The sequence below is a fragment of the Heterodontus francisci genome, chromosome 12 (assembly GCF_036365525.1).
Source record: "Heterodontus francisci isolate sHetFra1 chromosome 12, sHetFra1.hap1, whole genome shotgun sequence".
NCBI classification, from domain to species: Eukaryota; Metazoa; Chordata; class Chondrichthyes; order Heterodontiformes; family Heterodontidae; genus Heterodontus; species Heterodontus francisci.
In genome coordinates, this window is record NC_090382.1 from 28,170,176 (window position 1) to 28,184,727 (window position 14,552).

The following is a 14,552-nucleotide window of genomic DNA, read 5'->3' on the forward strand; positions in this document are numbered from 1 at the left end:
TCCAAAGCCAGTATATGTGTCATAAAGTGTAGTGCCCAGAACTGCTCACAGTACTTCAGGTGTGGTCTAACCAGGGCTTTATATAATTGAGGCATGACCCCTTGTATTCTATTCCTCTTAAAATAAAGGCCAGCATTCATCCATCCACTGACTGGCATGGACAGAGTGGATAGTCAGAAGCTTTTTCCCAGGCTGGAAGAGTCAGTTAGTATGGGACATAGGTTTAAGGTGTGAGGGGCAAAGTTTAGAGGGAATGTGCGAGGCAAGTTCTTTACACAGAGGGTGGTGAGTGCCTGGAACTTCCTGCCGGGGGAGATGGTGGAAGCAGATACGACAGCGGCGTTTAAGAAGCATCTTGACAAATACTTGAATAGGATGGGAATAGAGGGACACGGTACCCGGAAGTGCAGAAGGTTTTAGTTTAGACAGGCATCAAGATCGGTGCAGGCTTGGAGGGCCGAATGGCCTGTTCCTGTGCTGTACTGTTCTTTGTTCATTCCATTGGCCTATATCATTCTGTATTATTTGTACCTGTCCATGACATATCAATGATCTACAAACATGGACCATTAGGTCCCTTTGGACCTCCACTGTTTCTAACTTTTCACCATTTGCAAAGTACTCTGATCTACTCTTTTAGGCCCAACATGGATGACCTCACATTAGCCTATATTGAAATCTATTTGCCACAGTTTTTGCCCATTCACTTGATCTATTAATATTTCTAATTTTATGCTTCCATCTACACTGCTTACAATGCTGTGTCACCGGCAAACGTGGATATGTGGCTTTCTATCTTGACACCAAAGTTGTTAATAAACACAGTGAATAGTTGAGGCTCCAACAAAGATCGCGATGCGACACCACTAGTCACACCCTGCCAATTAGAGTACCTGCCCATTATCCCTACTCTCCATTTCCTGCTGTTCAACCAATCTCCTAAACAGGTGAATAACTTGTCATCAGTTCCATGAGCTTCAACTTTAGCTAACGGTCTCTTATGAGGGACATTGTCGAATGCTTTCTGGAAGTCCATATGAATAACACCCATAGACCATTCCTCTGTCGACTACTTTAGTCACCTCATCAAAAAATTTGAGCAGGTTAGTCAGACATGACCAAGCCTTTACAGTCCATGTTGAAAATTTTCAAGGTATTGAGTCATCCTATCCTTAATTATAGACTCTAGTAATTTCCTGACAACAGATGTTGGGCTAACTTGTTTCTCTCTCTTAAATTTCTTAAACAACAGAATGACATGTGGAATTTTCCAATCTAAAGCAACGGTTCCTGAATCAAGAGAACTTTGGAAGATCATAGTTAGGGCATTGCAACACCTTGACTTTAAAATTCTCATCCTTGTGTTTAAATCCTTCCATAACCTCAGCTCTTCTCATCTCTGTAACCTCCTCCAGCCCTACAACCATCTGAGAGCTCTGCTTTTCTCCAACTCTGGCCTCTTTCACATTCTCCACTTCCTTCAACCAAGCAATGGAGCCCGTTTCTCCAGCAGCCTAGACCTTAAACAGTGGAATTCCTTCCCCTAACCCCTCCAACCTGATCTCCTCCTTTAAGATGCTCCTTAAAACCTACCTCTTTGACCAAGCTTTTTGTCGCCTTTCCTAACACCACCATCTTTGGCTCAGTGTCAATATTATTTGTTTGATAATCGCCAGTGTGAAGCACCTTGGGACATTTTCTATGTTAAGGGCGCTAGACAAATGCAAGTTGTTGTTTAGTTCATTTTTTTTCTCTGATTATGCCTATTAATCTAGGGACTAAGAAATCCATACTAAATGACCTTGTCTAAATAGCTTTGCAATTCAAGCAGTGGTCATTTTTTCCATGGTCCTTTTTTTCTCCTTTCCTGTCTGACATGCGTTGACTTGTGCTGTGGAGCAGTCTGATGGTCACTAGCCAACGTTTGGTTCCCTATCCAACTGGACAGTCTTCTTGTGTAACCTGAGACAGAGGGCCAACAAGCTATTCAACTGCAATGGAGGTACCAGAGCCATACATGTCCACATCCAACAGCCAAACATGTACATTCACCAGCAGTTGAGACTGGACTACAAATGAGGATCAGGATCAGAAAGCTCTGGGCCCAATGTTCTCTTCCCAGCCGCGATGCAGCGAGGACAATCCTGATGGATATTATCTTAATGCAGCTCAGGCTTAGGATCGAGCCGGGCGGTAATTGTTTTGGTCTGGATGGGTCCATTCAGTGAATTTGCCAACTACAGTATCAAGGGAGCTCCAGATAGCTTTGTTAAAGGTGACTAAAATGTTGAAAATAACATGCAGAGCTGGGATGACAGTTGTGCTTCTCTGTATGATTTTAATGAGCTCTTGCAGACAATTCATCTGTTCTATTACAAAAAAAGACAAAACTCTTCTGGCTGTCTGGGGCACCTGGGTCACCCTGCTCCAATGGATACGAACAATGTAAGAATCCCATTAAATCCGAACAGAGATAAAATTTACATCAAATCCCCAAAAGCAACATTAAATATATTGTCACCTGATCCATTCCAGGATTGAAAAAGTTTGAACAAAACTGTTTCTTCCTTTGCCTTTACAGATCTCAAGGCTCTCTGTGTTCCATTCTTTTGATGTTTTACACAGGGGAACAATAAATGCTAAGTTCGACAAGAGTTACTGCTATGAAAAATGAGCAGGGAGGGTGGCATTTTTCTTCAAGTAAAATGAAAGGGATTGATTGAGTAAAGTATTGGTTTCACTTTTAATGCACGAAGGCTATGCACTCTCATGTACTGTAACCCCTAGATCAGCAGCACTAGTCAGCAATCTGATCCCCTGTTCTACCCTGTCAAATTATGTATATTTAGAAAACTGCTCTACTTGTTGGCTGTATAACATTAAAACTTCAATTGCTGCTGACTTCAAATACAAAATTACAAATTAAAAATCAACATAATGAAGTGCAGTTTAGATAAACTCCCTCACACAATGAACAATGTCAATATGTGCATCAGAAGGAAATAATTTAATAATCACCATGAAAGATTTTGTTTATGATGTGTTCCTCACATCCTGATAAAGTCTAAGCCAAACATGGGGTGACACCACACTGGCGTACACGAGCACACACACTGCAGGGGAACGTCAGTCCCTGCCCGCACTGCAGGGGGATCAGTCCCTCTTCACACCAGAGGAGGATCAGTCCCTGTCCGCACCGGAGGGGGATTAGTCCCTGTCCGCACTGGAGGATGGTCAGTCCTTTTCCACACTGTGGGACAAGGTTGTCCAACATACAGTCCATAGGCCAGAATCCGGCCTGCCACAGGTTTCCATCTGGCCCGCAGATGTGAACTGTACCCGACAGTTTTCCTTGTGTGGTTTCTCCCCTCAGACTTTTGCTTTCAGCTTCAGGGATGAATAATTTCTTCCGGCCCACCAAAGCTTTCACTGCTTGAAAATGGGTTAGCACTGATTGGTGGTTTGTGGGGCAGATGTGCTGGGATCGGCTTCCCCCTGCTGTGTTCATTGAGTGCGCGCCTGCTGGAAAATGTAGTCCCCCTGCCCACCAGTCCCCACGGATGAAACCATAATCCGGGTCTACAACCCCCAGAGAGCATAGTGTCCACAGGGCCTGGACCCTTCTGGTAATGGTTCAAAACATTTTTTTCAAAATAAAAAGCCAAGTCAAAGCTGCTTATTGGTACAGGAATGGTTCAGTAGTTCTTTCGGAGCTGGGATTCGGGATAACTTCTTTTCAAAGAGACAAAGATGGAGAGATGAAAAAGAGAGAGAGAGAGAGTGAGAGAGAGTGAGAGAGAGTGAGAGAGAGTGAGAGAGAGAGAGTGAGAGAGAGTGAGAGAGAGTGAGAGAGAGTGAGAGAGACAGAGAGAGAGTGAGAGAGACAGAGAGAGAGTGAGAGAGACAGAGAGAGACAGAGAGAGACAGAGAGAGACAGAGAGAGACAGAGAGAGACAGAAAAAGGGAAACAAAGAGAGAGACAGGGAGAGAGAGACAGGGAGAGAGAGACAGGGAGAGAGAGACAGGGAGAGAGAGACAGGGAGAGAGAGACAGGGAGAGAGAGAGACAGGGAGAGAGAGAGACAGTCACAGAGAAAGACAGGGAGACAGACAGACAGACAGAAAGAGGGAGAGAGCGTGATCAAGATCACTCTGGACAGATGAACATCTATCCGGATTCTTTGCATCACTACATCAAATGCAGGGCAGACATTGACTACTTGTGCTAGCAAAAACAATGCCAGTTATCTTACTAAATCAGTGTTCAACTTGGTGACGCAAAAGTAAGTGAATAAATTAGTCTCAGTTAAAGCTTGTTTACAAAAATGCACAGTTTTCGTTTTAATTATAGAATGGTCAGGTTTGATGGGGGGGGGGGTGTAAAAGAGGAGGTGGCATTGCACTATTAATCAAGGAGTCAATTACTGCAGTAAGGAGGGATGATATCTTAGATGGTTCCTCAAATGAGGCCATATGGGTGGAACTAAAAACAAGAAGAGGGCAATCACTTGGCTGGGAGTGTACAACAGGCCTCCAAATAGTTAGGGAGAGATAGAGGAGCAGATATGCAAGCAAATCTCAGAGAGATGTAAAAATAATACGCTAATGATAATAGGGGATTTCAACTTCCCAAATATTAACTGGGATAGTCTTAGTACAAAAGGCTTAAAGAGGGAGGAATTCTTACAGTGCGTCCAGGAAAGCTTTTTGAATCAGCACGCAGAAAGTTCTACAAGAGAAGGGGTGGTATGGCACCTAATCTTAGGGAATGAAGCTGGACAAGTGGTAGAAGTGTCAGTGGGGGAGACTTTTGGGGATAATGACCGTAACTCTGTAAGATTTAAGATAGTTATGGAAAAGGATAAAGATGGACCAGAAATAAAGATACTGAATTGGGGGAAGGCCAATTTCGATATGATAAAACAGGATCTGGCCAAAGTGGACTGGAAACAACTACTTGTAGGAAAGTCGACGTCAGACCAGTGGGAGTCATTCAAAAAGGAAATAGTGAGAGTTCAGAGCCAACATGTTCCCGTAAAGGTGAAGGACAGGACTAACGAATCCAGGGAACCCTGGATGTCAAGGTATATAGAGGATTGGATAAGGAAAAAAAAAGGAGGCTTACGGCAGATGCAGGGGGCTGAAAACAATGGAGGCCCTAGAGGAGTACAAAAAGTACAAGGGGGTACTTAAAAAAGAAATTAGGAGATCGAAGAGGGGACATGAAAAATCACTGGCAGGCAAGATAAATGAAAATCCCAAGGCGTTTTAATAAGTATATTAAGGGCAAGAGAATAACCAGGGAAAGAGTAGGGCCCATTAGGGACTAAAGTGGCAATCTGTGTGTGGAGCTGGAAGATACAGGTGAGGTTTTAAATGAATACTTTTCATCTGTGTTCACTATGGAGAAGAACGATGTAGGTGTAGAGATCAGGGAGGGGGATTGTGATATACTTGAACAAATTAGCATTGAAAGGGAGGAGCTATTAGTGGTTTTAGTGGGCTTCAAAGTGGATATGTCCAGAGGCCCATATGAGATGTATCCCAGACGGCTATGTGAGATAAGGGAGGAGATTGCAGGGGCTCTGACACACATTTTCAAATCCTCTCTGGCCACAGGAGAGGTGCCAGAGGACTGGAAGACAGCAAATGTGGGACTATTATTCAAGAAGGGCAGTAGGGATAAACCAGGTAAGTACAGGCAATTGAGTCTAATATCAGTGGTCGGGAAACTATTGGAAAAAAGTCTGAGGGACAGGATTAATCAAGGATAGTTAACATGGCTTTGTCAGAGGGAGATCATGTCTAACAAACTTGATTGAATTTTTCGAGGAGGTGACTAGGTGTGTAGATGAGGGTAAAGGAGTTGATGTAGTCTACATGGACTTCAATAAGGCTTTTGTTAATGTCCCGCATGGGAGATTGGTTAAGAAGGTAAGAGCCCATGGGATCCAGGGCAATTTGGCAAATTGGATCCAAAATTGGCTTGGTGGCAGGAGACAGAGGGTGATGGTCGAGGGTTGTTTTTGCAATTGGAAGCCTGTGACCAGTGGTGTACTGCAGCAATCAGTGCTGGGACCCTTGCTGTTTGTAGTGTACATTAATGATTTAGATTTGAATGTAGGAGTTATGATCAGTAAGTTCGCAGATGACACGAAAATTGGTGGTGTCGTAAATAGTGAGGAGGAAAGCCTAAGATTACAGGACGATATAGATGACAGAGCAGTGGCAAATAGGATTTTATCCTGAGAACTGAGGCGATTCATTTTGGGAGGACTAACAAGGCAAGGGAATATACAATGGATGGTAGGACCCTAGGAAGTACAGAGGGTCAGAGAGACCTTGGTGTACTTGTCCATAAATCTCTGAAGGCAGCAACACAGGTAGATAAGGTGGTTAGGAAGGCATATGGGATACTTGCCTTTATTAGCCGAGGCATAGAATATAAGAGCAGGGAGGTTATGATGGAGCTGTATAAAACACTAGTTAGGCCACAGCTGGAGTACTGTGTACAGTTCTGGTCGCCACACTATAGGAAGGATGTGATTGCACTGGAGAGGGTGCAGAGGAGATACACCAGGATGTTGCCTGGGCTGGAACATTTCAGCTACGAAGAGAAACTGGATAGGCTAGGGTTGTTTTCCTTAGAGCAGAGAAGGCTGAGGGGGGACCTGATAGAGCTTTATAAAATTATGAGGGGCATAGACAGGAAGATAGGTTGATAGAAAGAAACTTTTTCCCTTAGCGGAGGGGTCAATAACCAGGGGACATAGATTTAAGTTAAGGGCAGGAGGTTTAGAGGGGATTTGAGGAAAGAAAATTTCACCCAGAGGGTGGTTGGAATCTGGAACACACTGCCTGAAGGGGTGATTAGAGACAGGAACCCTCACAACATTTAAGAAGTATCTAGACGAGCACTTGAAATGCCATAGCATACAAGGCTACGGGCCAAGTGCTGGAAAATGGGATTAGAATATATAGGTGTGTGATGGCCATCACGGACACGATAGCCGAAGAGCCTGTTTCTGTGCTGTAAAATGCCATAACTCTATAAAATAAATTTCTAAAGCCTTTATCCTTCTGAAATTTGCTCACCGGCCCCTATGTAGGACAAATTTGTAATGTGGCTCCACAGGTGAAAATGTTGGATAATTCTGCTGTAGCAGAATCAGTCTCTGTCCACACTGTAAGAGAATCAGTCCCCGCCGACACTGTAAGAGAATCAGTCCCTGTCCACACTGAGTCATAGTCATGGAGTCATAGAGAGATAGAGTACTGTAACAGGCCCTTCGGCCCGCCGAGTCTGTGCTGACCATCAACCACCCATTTATACTAATCCCATATTCCCTACCACATCCCCAGAATTCTCCTACCACCTACCTACACTAGGGGTAATTTAAAATGGCCAATTTACCTATCAACCTGTAAGTCTTTGGCTGTGGGAGGAAACCGGAGCACCCGGCGAAAACCCACACGGTCACAGGGAGAACTTGCAAACTCCGCACAGGCAGTACCCAGAACTGAACCCAGGTCGCTGGAGCTGTGAGGCTGCGGTGCTAACCACTGCGCCACTGTGCTGCCCACTGTAGGAGAATCATTCCCTGTCCACACTGTTGGAAAACATCAGGCCGTGCCCACAATATACACACAGGAACACTAGCATTAGGTTGGCAGTAGGCCATTCGGCCTTCGAGCCTACTCCACCATTCGATAAGATCGTTTGAAGATCATTTGGTGGTTTGGGCCTTGCCCATACTGTAAGGGAGAGGCAGGCTCAGTGGTTTCTCACAAATTAAGATAAAGAAAGTAAAACAAAATTACACTCCTGAGTTAGGAAATGTTTGTTGTGCATTTGTCTACAAATGATTCAAAAATAAAACTCACCACTGGTCTCTCAGTCACTTTAGCTTCTGGGAACAGCTGAGCTGCCAGTAATTCAAATGATTTTCAGAAGAACGTTATAGCCAAAACAACCTTCATCAGTGACTGGAATTAACCGATGAACAAGTGAGCAGGCATTTGGAGATCTTGTCCTCTTTTAGTCACAGGCCCTTGTACTGGTTATTCATATTGACATTGTTTTTCTTTCTTGATCTCTTACACAAATACTCAGGATCTTGGGATGTGTGAACCTGACGGTACTGGAGGAAGGGGAGTGAAAGTGAAGAGCAAGACACGCACACAAACACAAAACTTCCTTTCTACCTGCTGTCAGCTGCATTTCAGAATTACGCTGGGGGGAGGATGAGGATTAGAGCAGTAAAAACTGGCTCTGGTCATCTCCTGTACTATCCATTGTTCTCATAATCCCCTCCTGACGTTTGAGCAGGGGGAATTATTCAAGAAATGCAAGTCAGATCTGGCAGTCACACTAGGTTGAACTGATTCAACAGAGGCAGACTGATGACAACGGCTAGCAAGCCTAACATTCAAACTCACCATCTGATATTTGGGATTTCAGCTCATAACCACATGAGTTGTCAGGTGACCCAGGAATTCTGGTTGTCCTCTTTAGGAATTCTTCTTCTTTGGCCTCCTTATCTCGAGAGACAATGGGTAAGCGCCCGGAGGTGGTCAGTGGTGTGTGGAGCAGCGCCTGGAGTGGCTATAAAGGCCAATTCTAGAGTGACAGGCTTTTCCACAGGTGCTGCAGAAAAAACTGTTTGTCGGGGCTGTTACACAGTTGGCTCTCCCCTTGCGCTTCTGTCTTTTTTCCTGCCAACTGCTAAGTCTCTTCGACTCACCACACTTTAGCCCCGCCTTAATATTAAGGAAATGCCATCAGTCAGTAATTATAATCGGGTCAGGAGAAGGCCATTTACCCCCTCAAGCCTGTTCCGCCATTCTTTGCCCCAAATCTCGTTATTCCTTTAGTTAACAAAAATCTATCAATCTCAGATTTAAAATTAACGTCAATTAGAGAAAAAGTACTAGAAAATCTAATAGGACTAAAGGCTGACAAGTCGCCTAAATCTGATGACCTCAGGTCTTAAAAGAAGTGGCTGCAGAGATAATGAATACACTGGTTGTAATCGTCCAAAATTCCCTAGATTCTGGAAAGGTCCCAGTGGATTGGAAAACCACAAATATAACCCCCCTATTCAAGATAGGAAGGAAGACAGAAAGCAGGAAACTACAGGCCAGTTAGCCTAACATCTGTCATTAGGAAAACGCTGGAATCCATCATTAAGAAAGTAGCAGCAGGACATTTAGAAAATCATAATACAATCAGAGTCAACATGGTTTGATGAAAGGGAAATTGTGTGAATAAATTTATTAGAGTTCTTTGAGGATGTAACAAACAGTAGATGGAGTGTAAAAGCAAAATACTGCGGATGCTGGAAATCTGAAATATAAACAAGAAATGCTGGAATCGCTGGAGTGATTCCAGCAGTACATGGAGTGTTTTGGGTTTCCAAAAGGCATTTGATAAGGTGTCACATAAAGGGTTACAAAGCATACAAGGTAAAAGCACATGGTGTTGGGGTAATACATATGCATGGAGAGGGGATTGGCTAACTAACAGGAAACAGAGAGTCGGGATAAATGGGGCATTTTCAGGATGGCAAACTGTAACTAGTGGGGTGCTGCAGAGATCTGTGTTGGGGCCTCAACTACTTACAATCTATATTCATGACTTGGATGAAGGGACAGTGTGTATTGTAGCCAAAATTGCTGACGATACAAAGATAGGTGGGAAAACAAGTTGTGAGGAGGACAGAGAGTCTGCAGAGGGAAACAGATAGGTTAACGGAGTGGGCAAAAATTTGGTTGATGGTGGGAAAATGTGAGGTTTCCACTTTAGCAGGAAGAATAGCAAAGCAGAATATTATTTAAATGGAGAGAGACTGCAGAGTGCTGCGGTACAGAGGGATCTGGGTGTCTCCATGAAAACTTTGTATGCAGGTAGATTAAGTAATTAGGAAGGCAAATAGAATGTTGGTATTTAATGCAAGGGGGATGGAGTATAAAAGTAGGAAAGTCTTGCTACAACTATACAGGGCATTGGTGAGACCACACATAGAGTAGTGCGTACAGTTCTGGTCTCCTTATTTAAAGGAAGGATATACTTGCATCGGAGGCAGTTCAGAGAAGGTTCACCAGGTTGATTCCTGGCATTAAGGAGTTGTCTTACAAAGAAAGGTTGCGCCTATACACATTGGAGTTTAGAAGAATGAGAGGTGATCTTATTGAAATGTATAAGATTCTGTCTGATGGGGCTTGAGAGGATGTTTCCCCCTCGAAGGGGAAGGCAGGAAAGTGGAGTTGAGGCCACAATCAGATCAGCCATGATCTTACTGAATGGCAAAGTAGACTTGAGTGACCAAATTGCCGAATCTTGCTCATATTTCTTATATTCTTATGTTTGCAGTGAGTTCTAAACTTCTACCACCCTTTGTGTGAAGAGGTGCTTCTAATTTCACTCCATAAAGGCCTGGTTCTAATTCCTGCTCCGATATTCAAAAAGAGAGGGAGACAGAAAGCAGGAAACAACAGGCCAGATAGCTTAACATCTGTCATACAGAAAATGTCAGAAGCTATTATTAAAGACGTTATACCAGGTGACTTAGAAAAATTCAAGGTAATAAAGCAGAGTCAACATGGTTTTGTGAAAGGGAAATCATGTTCAACCAATTTACTGAAGTTCTCTGAAGAAATAACATGTGCTGTGGATAAAGGAGAACCAATGAATTTAGAGTCAGAGAGCTCAGCACTGAAATAGGCCCTTCAGCCCACCGAGTCTGTGCCGAACAACAACCACCTATTTATACTAATCCTACATTTAATCCTATATTCCCTACCACATCCCCACCTTCCCTGATTTCTCCTACCACCTACCTATACTCGGGGCAATTTACAATGGCCAATTTACCTATCAACCTGCAAGTCTTTGGCTGTGGGAGGAAACCGAGTACCCGGCGGAAACCCACGCGGTCACAGGGAGAACTTGCAAATTCCGCACAGGCAGTACACAGAATTGAACCCGGGTCGCTGGAGCGGTGAGGCTGCGGTGCTAACCACTGCGCAGCCCCAAAGTGGACGTACTGTACTTAGATTTCCAGAAGACATCTGATAAGGTGCCACATCAAAGGTTATTGCGGAAAATAAAAGCTCATGGTTTAGGGGGTAACATTTTGGCATAGACAGAAGATTGGCTAGCTAACAGGAAACAGAGAGTAGGCATAAATGGGTCATTTTCTGGTTGGCAAGATGTAACGCGTGGTGTGCCACAGGAATCAGTGCTGGGGCCTCAACTTTTTACAATTTATATAAATGACTTGGATGAAGGGACCAAAGTATAGTTGTTAAATTTGCTGATGACACAAAGATAGGTAGGAAAGTAAGTTGTGAAGAGACATAAGGAGGCTACAAAGGGATATAGATAGGTTAACTGAGTGGGGGCAAAGATCTGGCAAATGAAGTATAATGTGACAAAATGTGAAATTGTCCATTTTGGCAGGAAGAATAAAAAAAGCATATTATCTAAATGGTGAGAGATTGCAGAGCTCGGAGATGCAGATGGATCTGGGTGTCCTAGTACATGAATTGCAAAAGGTGAGTATGCAGGTACAGCACGTAATTAGGAAAGCTAATAGATTATTGTTTATTGTGAGGGGAATTGATTACAAAACTAGGGAGGTTATTCTTCAGTTATACAGGACATTAGTGAGACGACATCTGGAGTACTGTGTACAGTATTGGTCTCCTTATTTAAGAAAGGATGTAAATGTGTTGGAAGCAGTTCAGAGAAGGTCTACTAGACTAATACCTGCAATAGGTGGATTGTCTTATGAGGAAAGGTTGGACAGGCTGTGTTTGTATCCGCTGGAATTTAGAAGCATTAAGAGGCAACTTGATTGAAACATATAGGATTCTGAAGGGTCTTGACTGGGTGGATGTGGAAAGAATGTTTCCTGTTGTGGGAGAATCTAGAACTAGCGGTCACTGTTTAAAAATAAGGGGCTGCCCATTTAAGACAGAGATAAGGAAAAAAAATTTCTCTCAAAGGGTCGTGAGTCTTTGGAATTCTCTTCCTGAAAAGGCAGCGGAAGCAGAGTCTTTGAATATTTTTAAGGCAGAGGTAGATAAATTCTTGATTAACAAGAGGGTGAAATGTTATCGGGGGTAGGCGGGAATGTGGAGTTGAGGTTACAATCAGGTCAGCCATGAACTTGTTGAATGGCGGAGCAGGTTCAAGGGGCCGAGTGGCCTACTCCTACTCCTAATTCATATGCTTGTATGTTCGTATGTAGACACTGTCTTTTTCTCCCCGAAAACTCCACTCGGCTGAAGCAGATTAAATCAAATTTACCAAGTTATAATATGGTGCATTGGTATGTTCAAAAGATCTGCAACTCAATTAATTAGCAGTGCTTCATGATGTTAGCTGTGGCTTGGTGATACCCACTCACCTGAGTCAGAAGGTTCAGGCCCCACTCCAGGATTTCAGTGCACACTCCATTCAGTTCTGGGAAAATTCTCCCATAATCCACAGAGATCACTAAAAGTTGATGTCTCTCTCGTGTTTCTGTGGATCTTCTGTTAAAGTACATGCTGGATGATCAGGAGTAAATGCTGAAATTCTAACCCGTATTCTCCATGTTTGGCACTGCAGTGCAGTGTTGAGGAACTGATCTACAGTTTTTCAAATGAGATGTTAAGCTAAGACTCCAATGAAGGTCCCATGACCCATTAAGTGGCTCAGTCTGAAGGGACCCAAAAAATGTTAGACCTTCGCACCCCACCCTGCACCAAAATAGGCTCTGCAACCCAGTGTGGTTGGGAAACTTCAACTTTAAACAACATAGCAGCCTCTCAGAGCCCTCAGCAATGCTGGACATCAGGCGAGGATTACCAACCTTCCAATATTGTTCTGCAGTCTCCAGGAATTAAAGATTAATCTCTAAACTGCTCTCCAAGAAAACCCAAGAGAAAAATCCTAGAAACATCATAATTAGCTTTTATTTCATTTTCTTTGAACGCTTTCATCAGTTATAAGAATTTTGGAGATGGCAGGGGACTGGGTGGGGTGGGGAGGCTGTTAGACTGATTATTAAGAATCATCCAATCCGGTATTAAAGGTCTGTTTTCTTTCCAATTAGCCATAGGACGTGGAGCCCTATTTGGGTAGACATGCTGGGCAACCAATTGCGGGCATGCTGGCACAGGGCAATTGGAGGTAGGAGGTCACAAGATGAAACCTTAAGGTAGAAGTCCCTAGTTGGGAATTCTACATCAGGAATGGACACAGGCCCTTGCATCTAGTGTTGTCCTGAGTGAAAATATGGATATGGATATGGCGTCACATGTTATCATTCCGGTATTTACATGTCCCACACTTTTGGCAAATTTCCACAGGTGGGAAAAGAGAATTACGTGCAATGGGTACCGTCCAGTTTCTGTCCCTGCCCCCACTATCCCACATACAATGCTCCAACACCAGAAACCAACCCCGCTGTCTCCTTCTGCCTCTACAAGAGAGAGAGAGAGAGAGAGAGTCAGGTCTCAGAAGAAATTATATCATTGGAAAATGTTGCCAGTTCACAAGCCCATAAAAATCCATTAAAAATGATCGAGTCATTTTAAAAGCTGTAGGTTTACCGTCAGAAATCAGTAAAGCAGAAGACAAGGAATCTTGTATACTTTATAAGTGTTTACAGAATCCATGAATGTCAGGTTAAATTCCCAGATGGCACTAGTTGTGTGGTCACCATTGGAGAAACTACACTTGAGCTAATATACTTCAAAACTGAGCAATGAGCTTCTTCTGTCATATACTTAATACATCACCCAACCTACTGCCTGTGTTACCATGACCAGCACTTCACCCTCATGTCAAACAACTACAAGTTGCTTGTTCCAGACACAACTCAAATCTGAAAAGACAAGACCTGCCACTGTCCTGCTTCATTTCTCCAAGGTTTGAGTGGAAGCGGTGTGATAACTGCACGTTGGCCATTGCCTTTTACTTAAATCCCAGGGACAACAACAGTTTGTGTTTATATAGCATCTTTAACTTATTTAAAAATGTCCCATGTGCTTCACAGGAGACTAATAAGACTAAATTTGACATCGAGTCATAGAGATTATTAGGACAGGTGACTAAAAGCTTGGTGAAAGAGGTAGGTTTGAAGGAGTGACTTAAAGGATGAGATGTAGAGAAATGGAGAGGTTTAGGAGGGAGGGACGTCCAGACCCTAGGGTCTACGCAGCTGAACACACAGCCAATGGTGATAATGTAAATCGGCAGAAATATACATACTCTGTTGATCCCAAGCCGCTCACACGGACAGCAGGCACCTTACCTGTTTCCGTGCCTTGATGCGCTTGTGTACATAGTCTGAAAACGGCTTGCAGGGGATAAAGCGGCCATTTCCCGGAGTGACATGTAGGTTTCCATCTTCGAGCACAATCTTCCCTTGACTAATGATGACGACAGGGGCACCACACAGCTCCGTCCCTTCAAAGATGTTGTACTCGGCAGCCTGAGACACAAAGGCAATAAGTAAAGGGAAATTATTAACAAATGCTTGCATTTATATCGCGCCTTTA

At 43.5% G+C, this 14,552-nt stretch overlaps 1 protein-coding gene across 3 annotated transcripts in view; it reads right to left on the minus strand.

Moving 5' to 3' along the window:
• The window catches only part of LOC137375792 (dihydropyrimidinase-related protein 3-like), a 215,846-nt gene that overhangs the window by 27,089 nt on the left and 174,205 nt on the right, over nucleotides 1-14,552 (minus strand). For all 3 annotated transcript variants that reach the window (XM_068043255.1, XM_068043254.1, XM_068043256.1), the window contains exon 12: nucleotides 14,306-14,485. In XM_068043255.1, coding sequence (XP_067899356.1) covers nucleotides 14,306-14,485 — 180 coding nt within the window. The remainder of the gene's footprint in view (nucleotides 1-14,305; nucleotides 14,486-14,552) is intronic.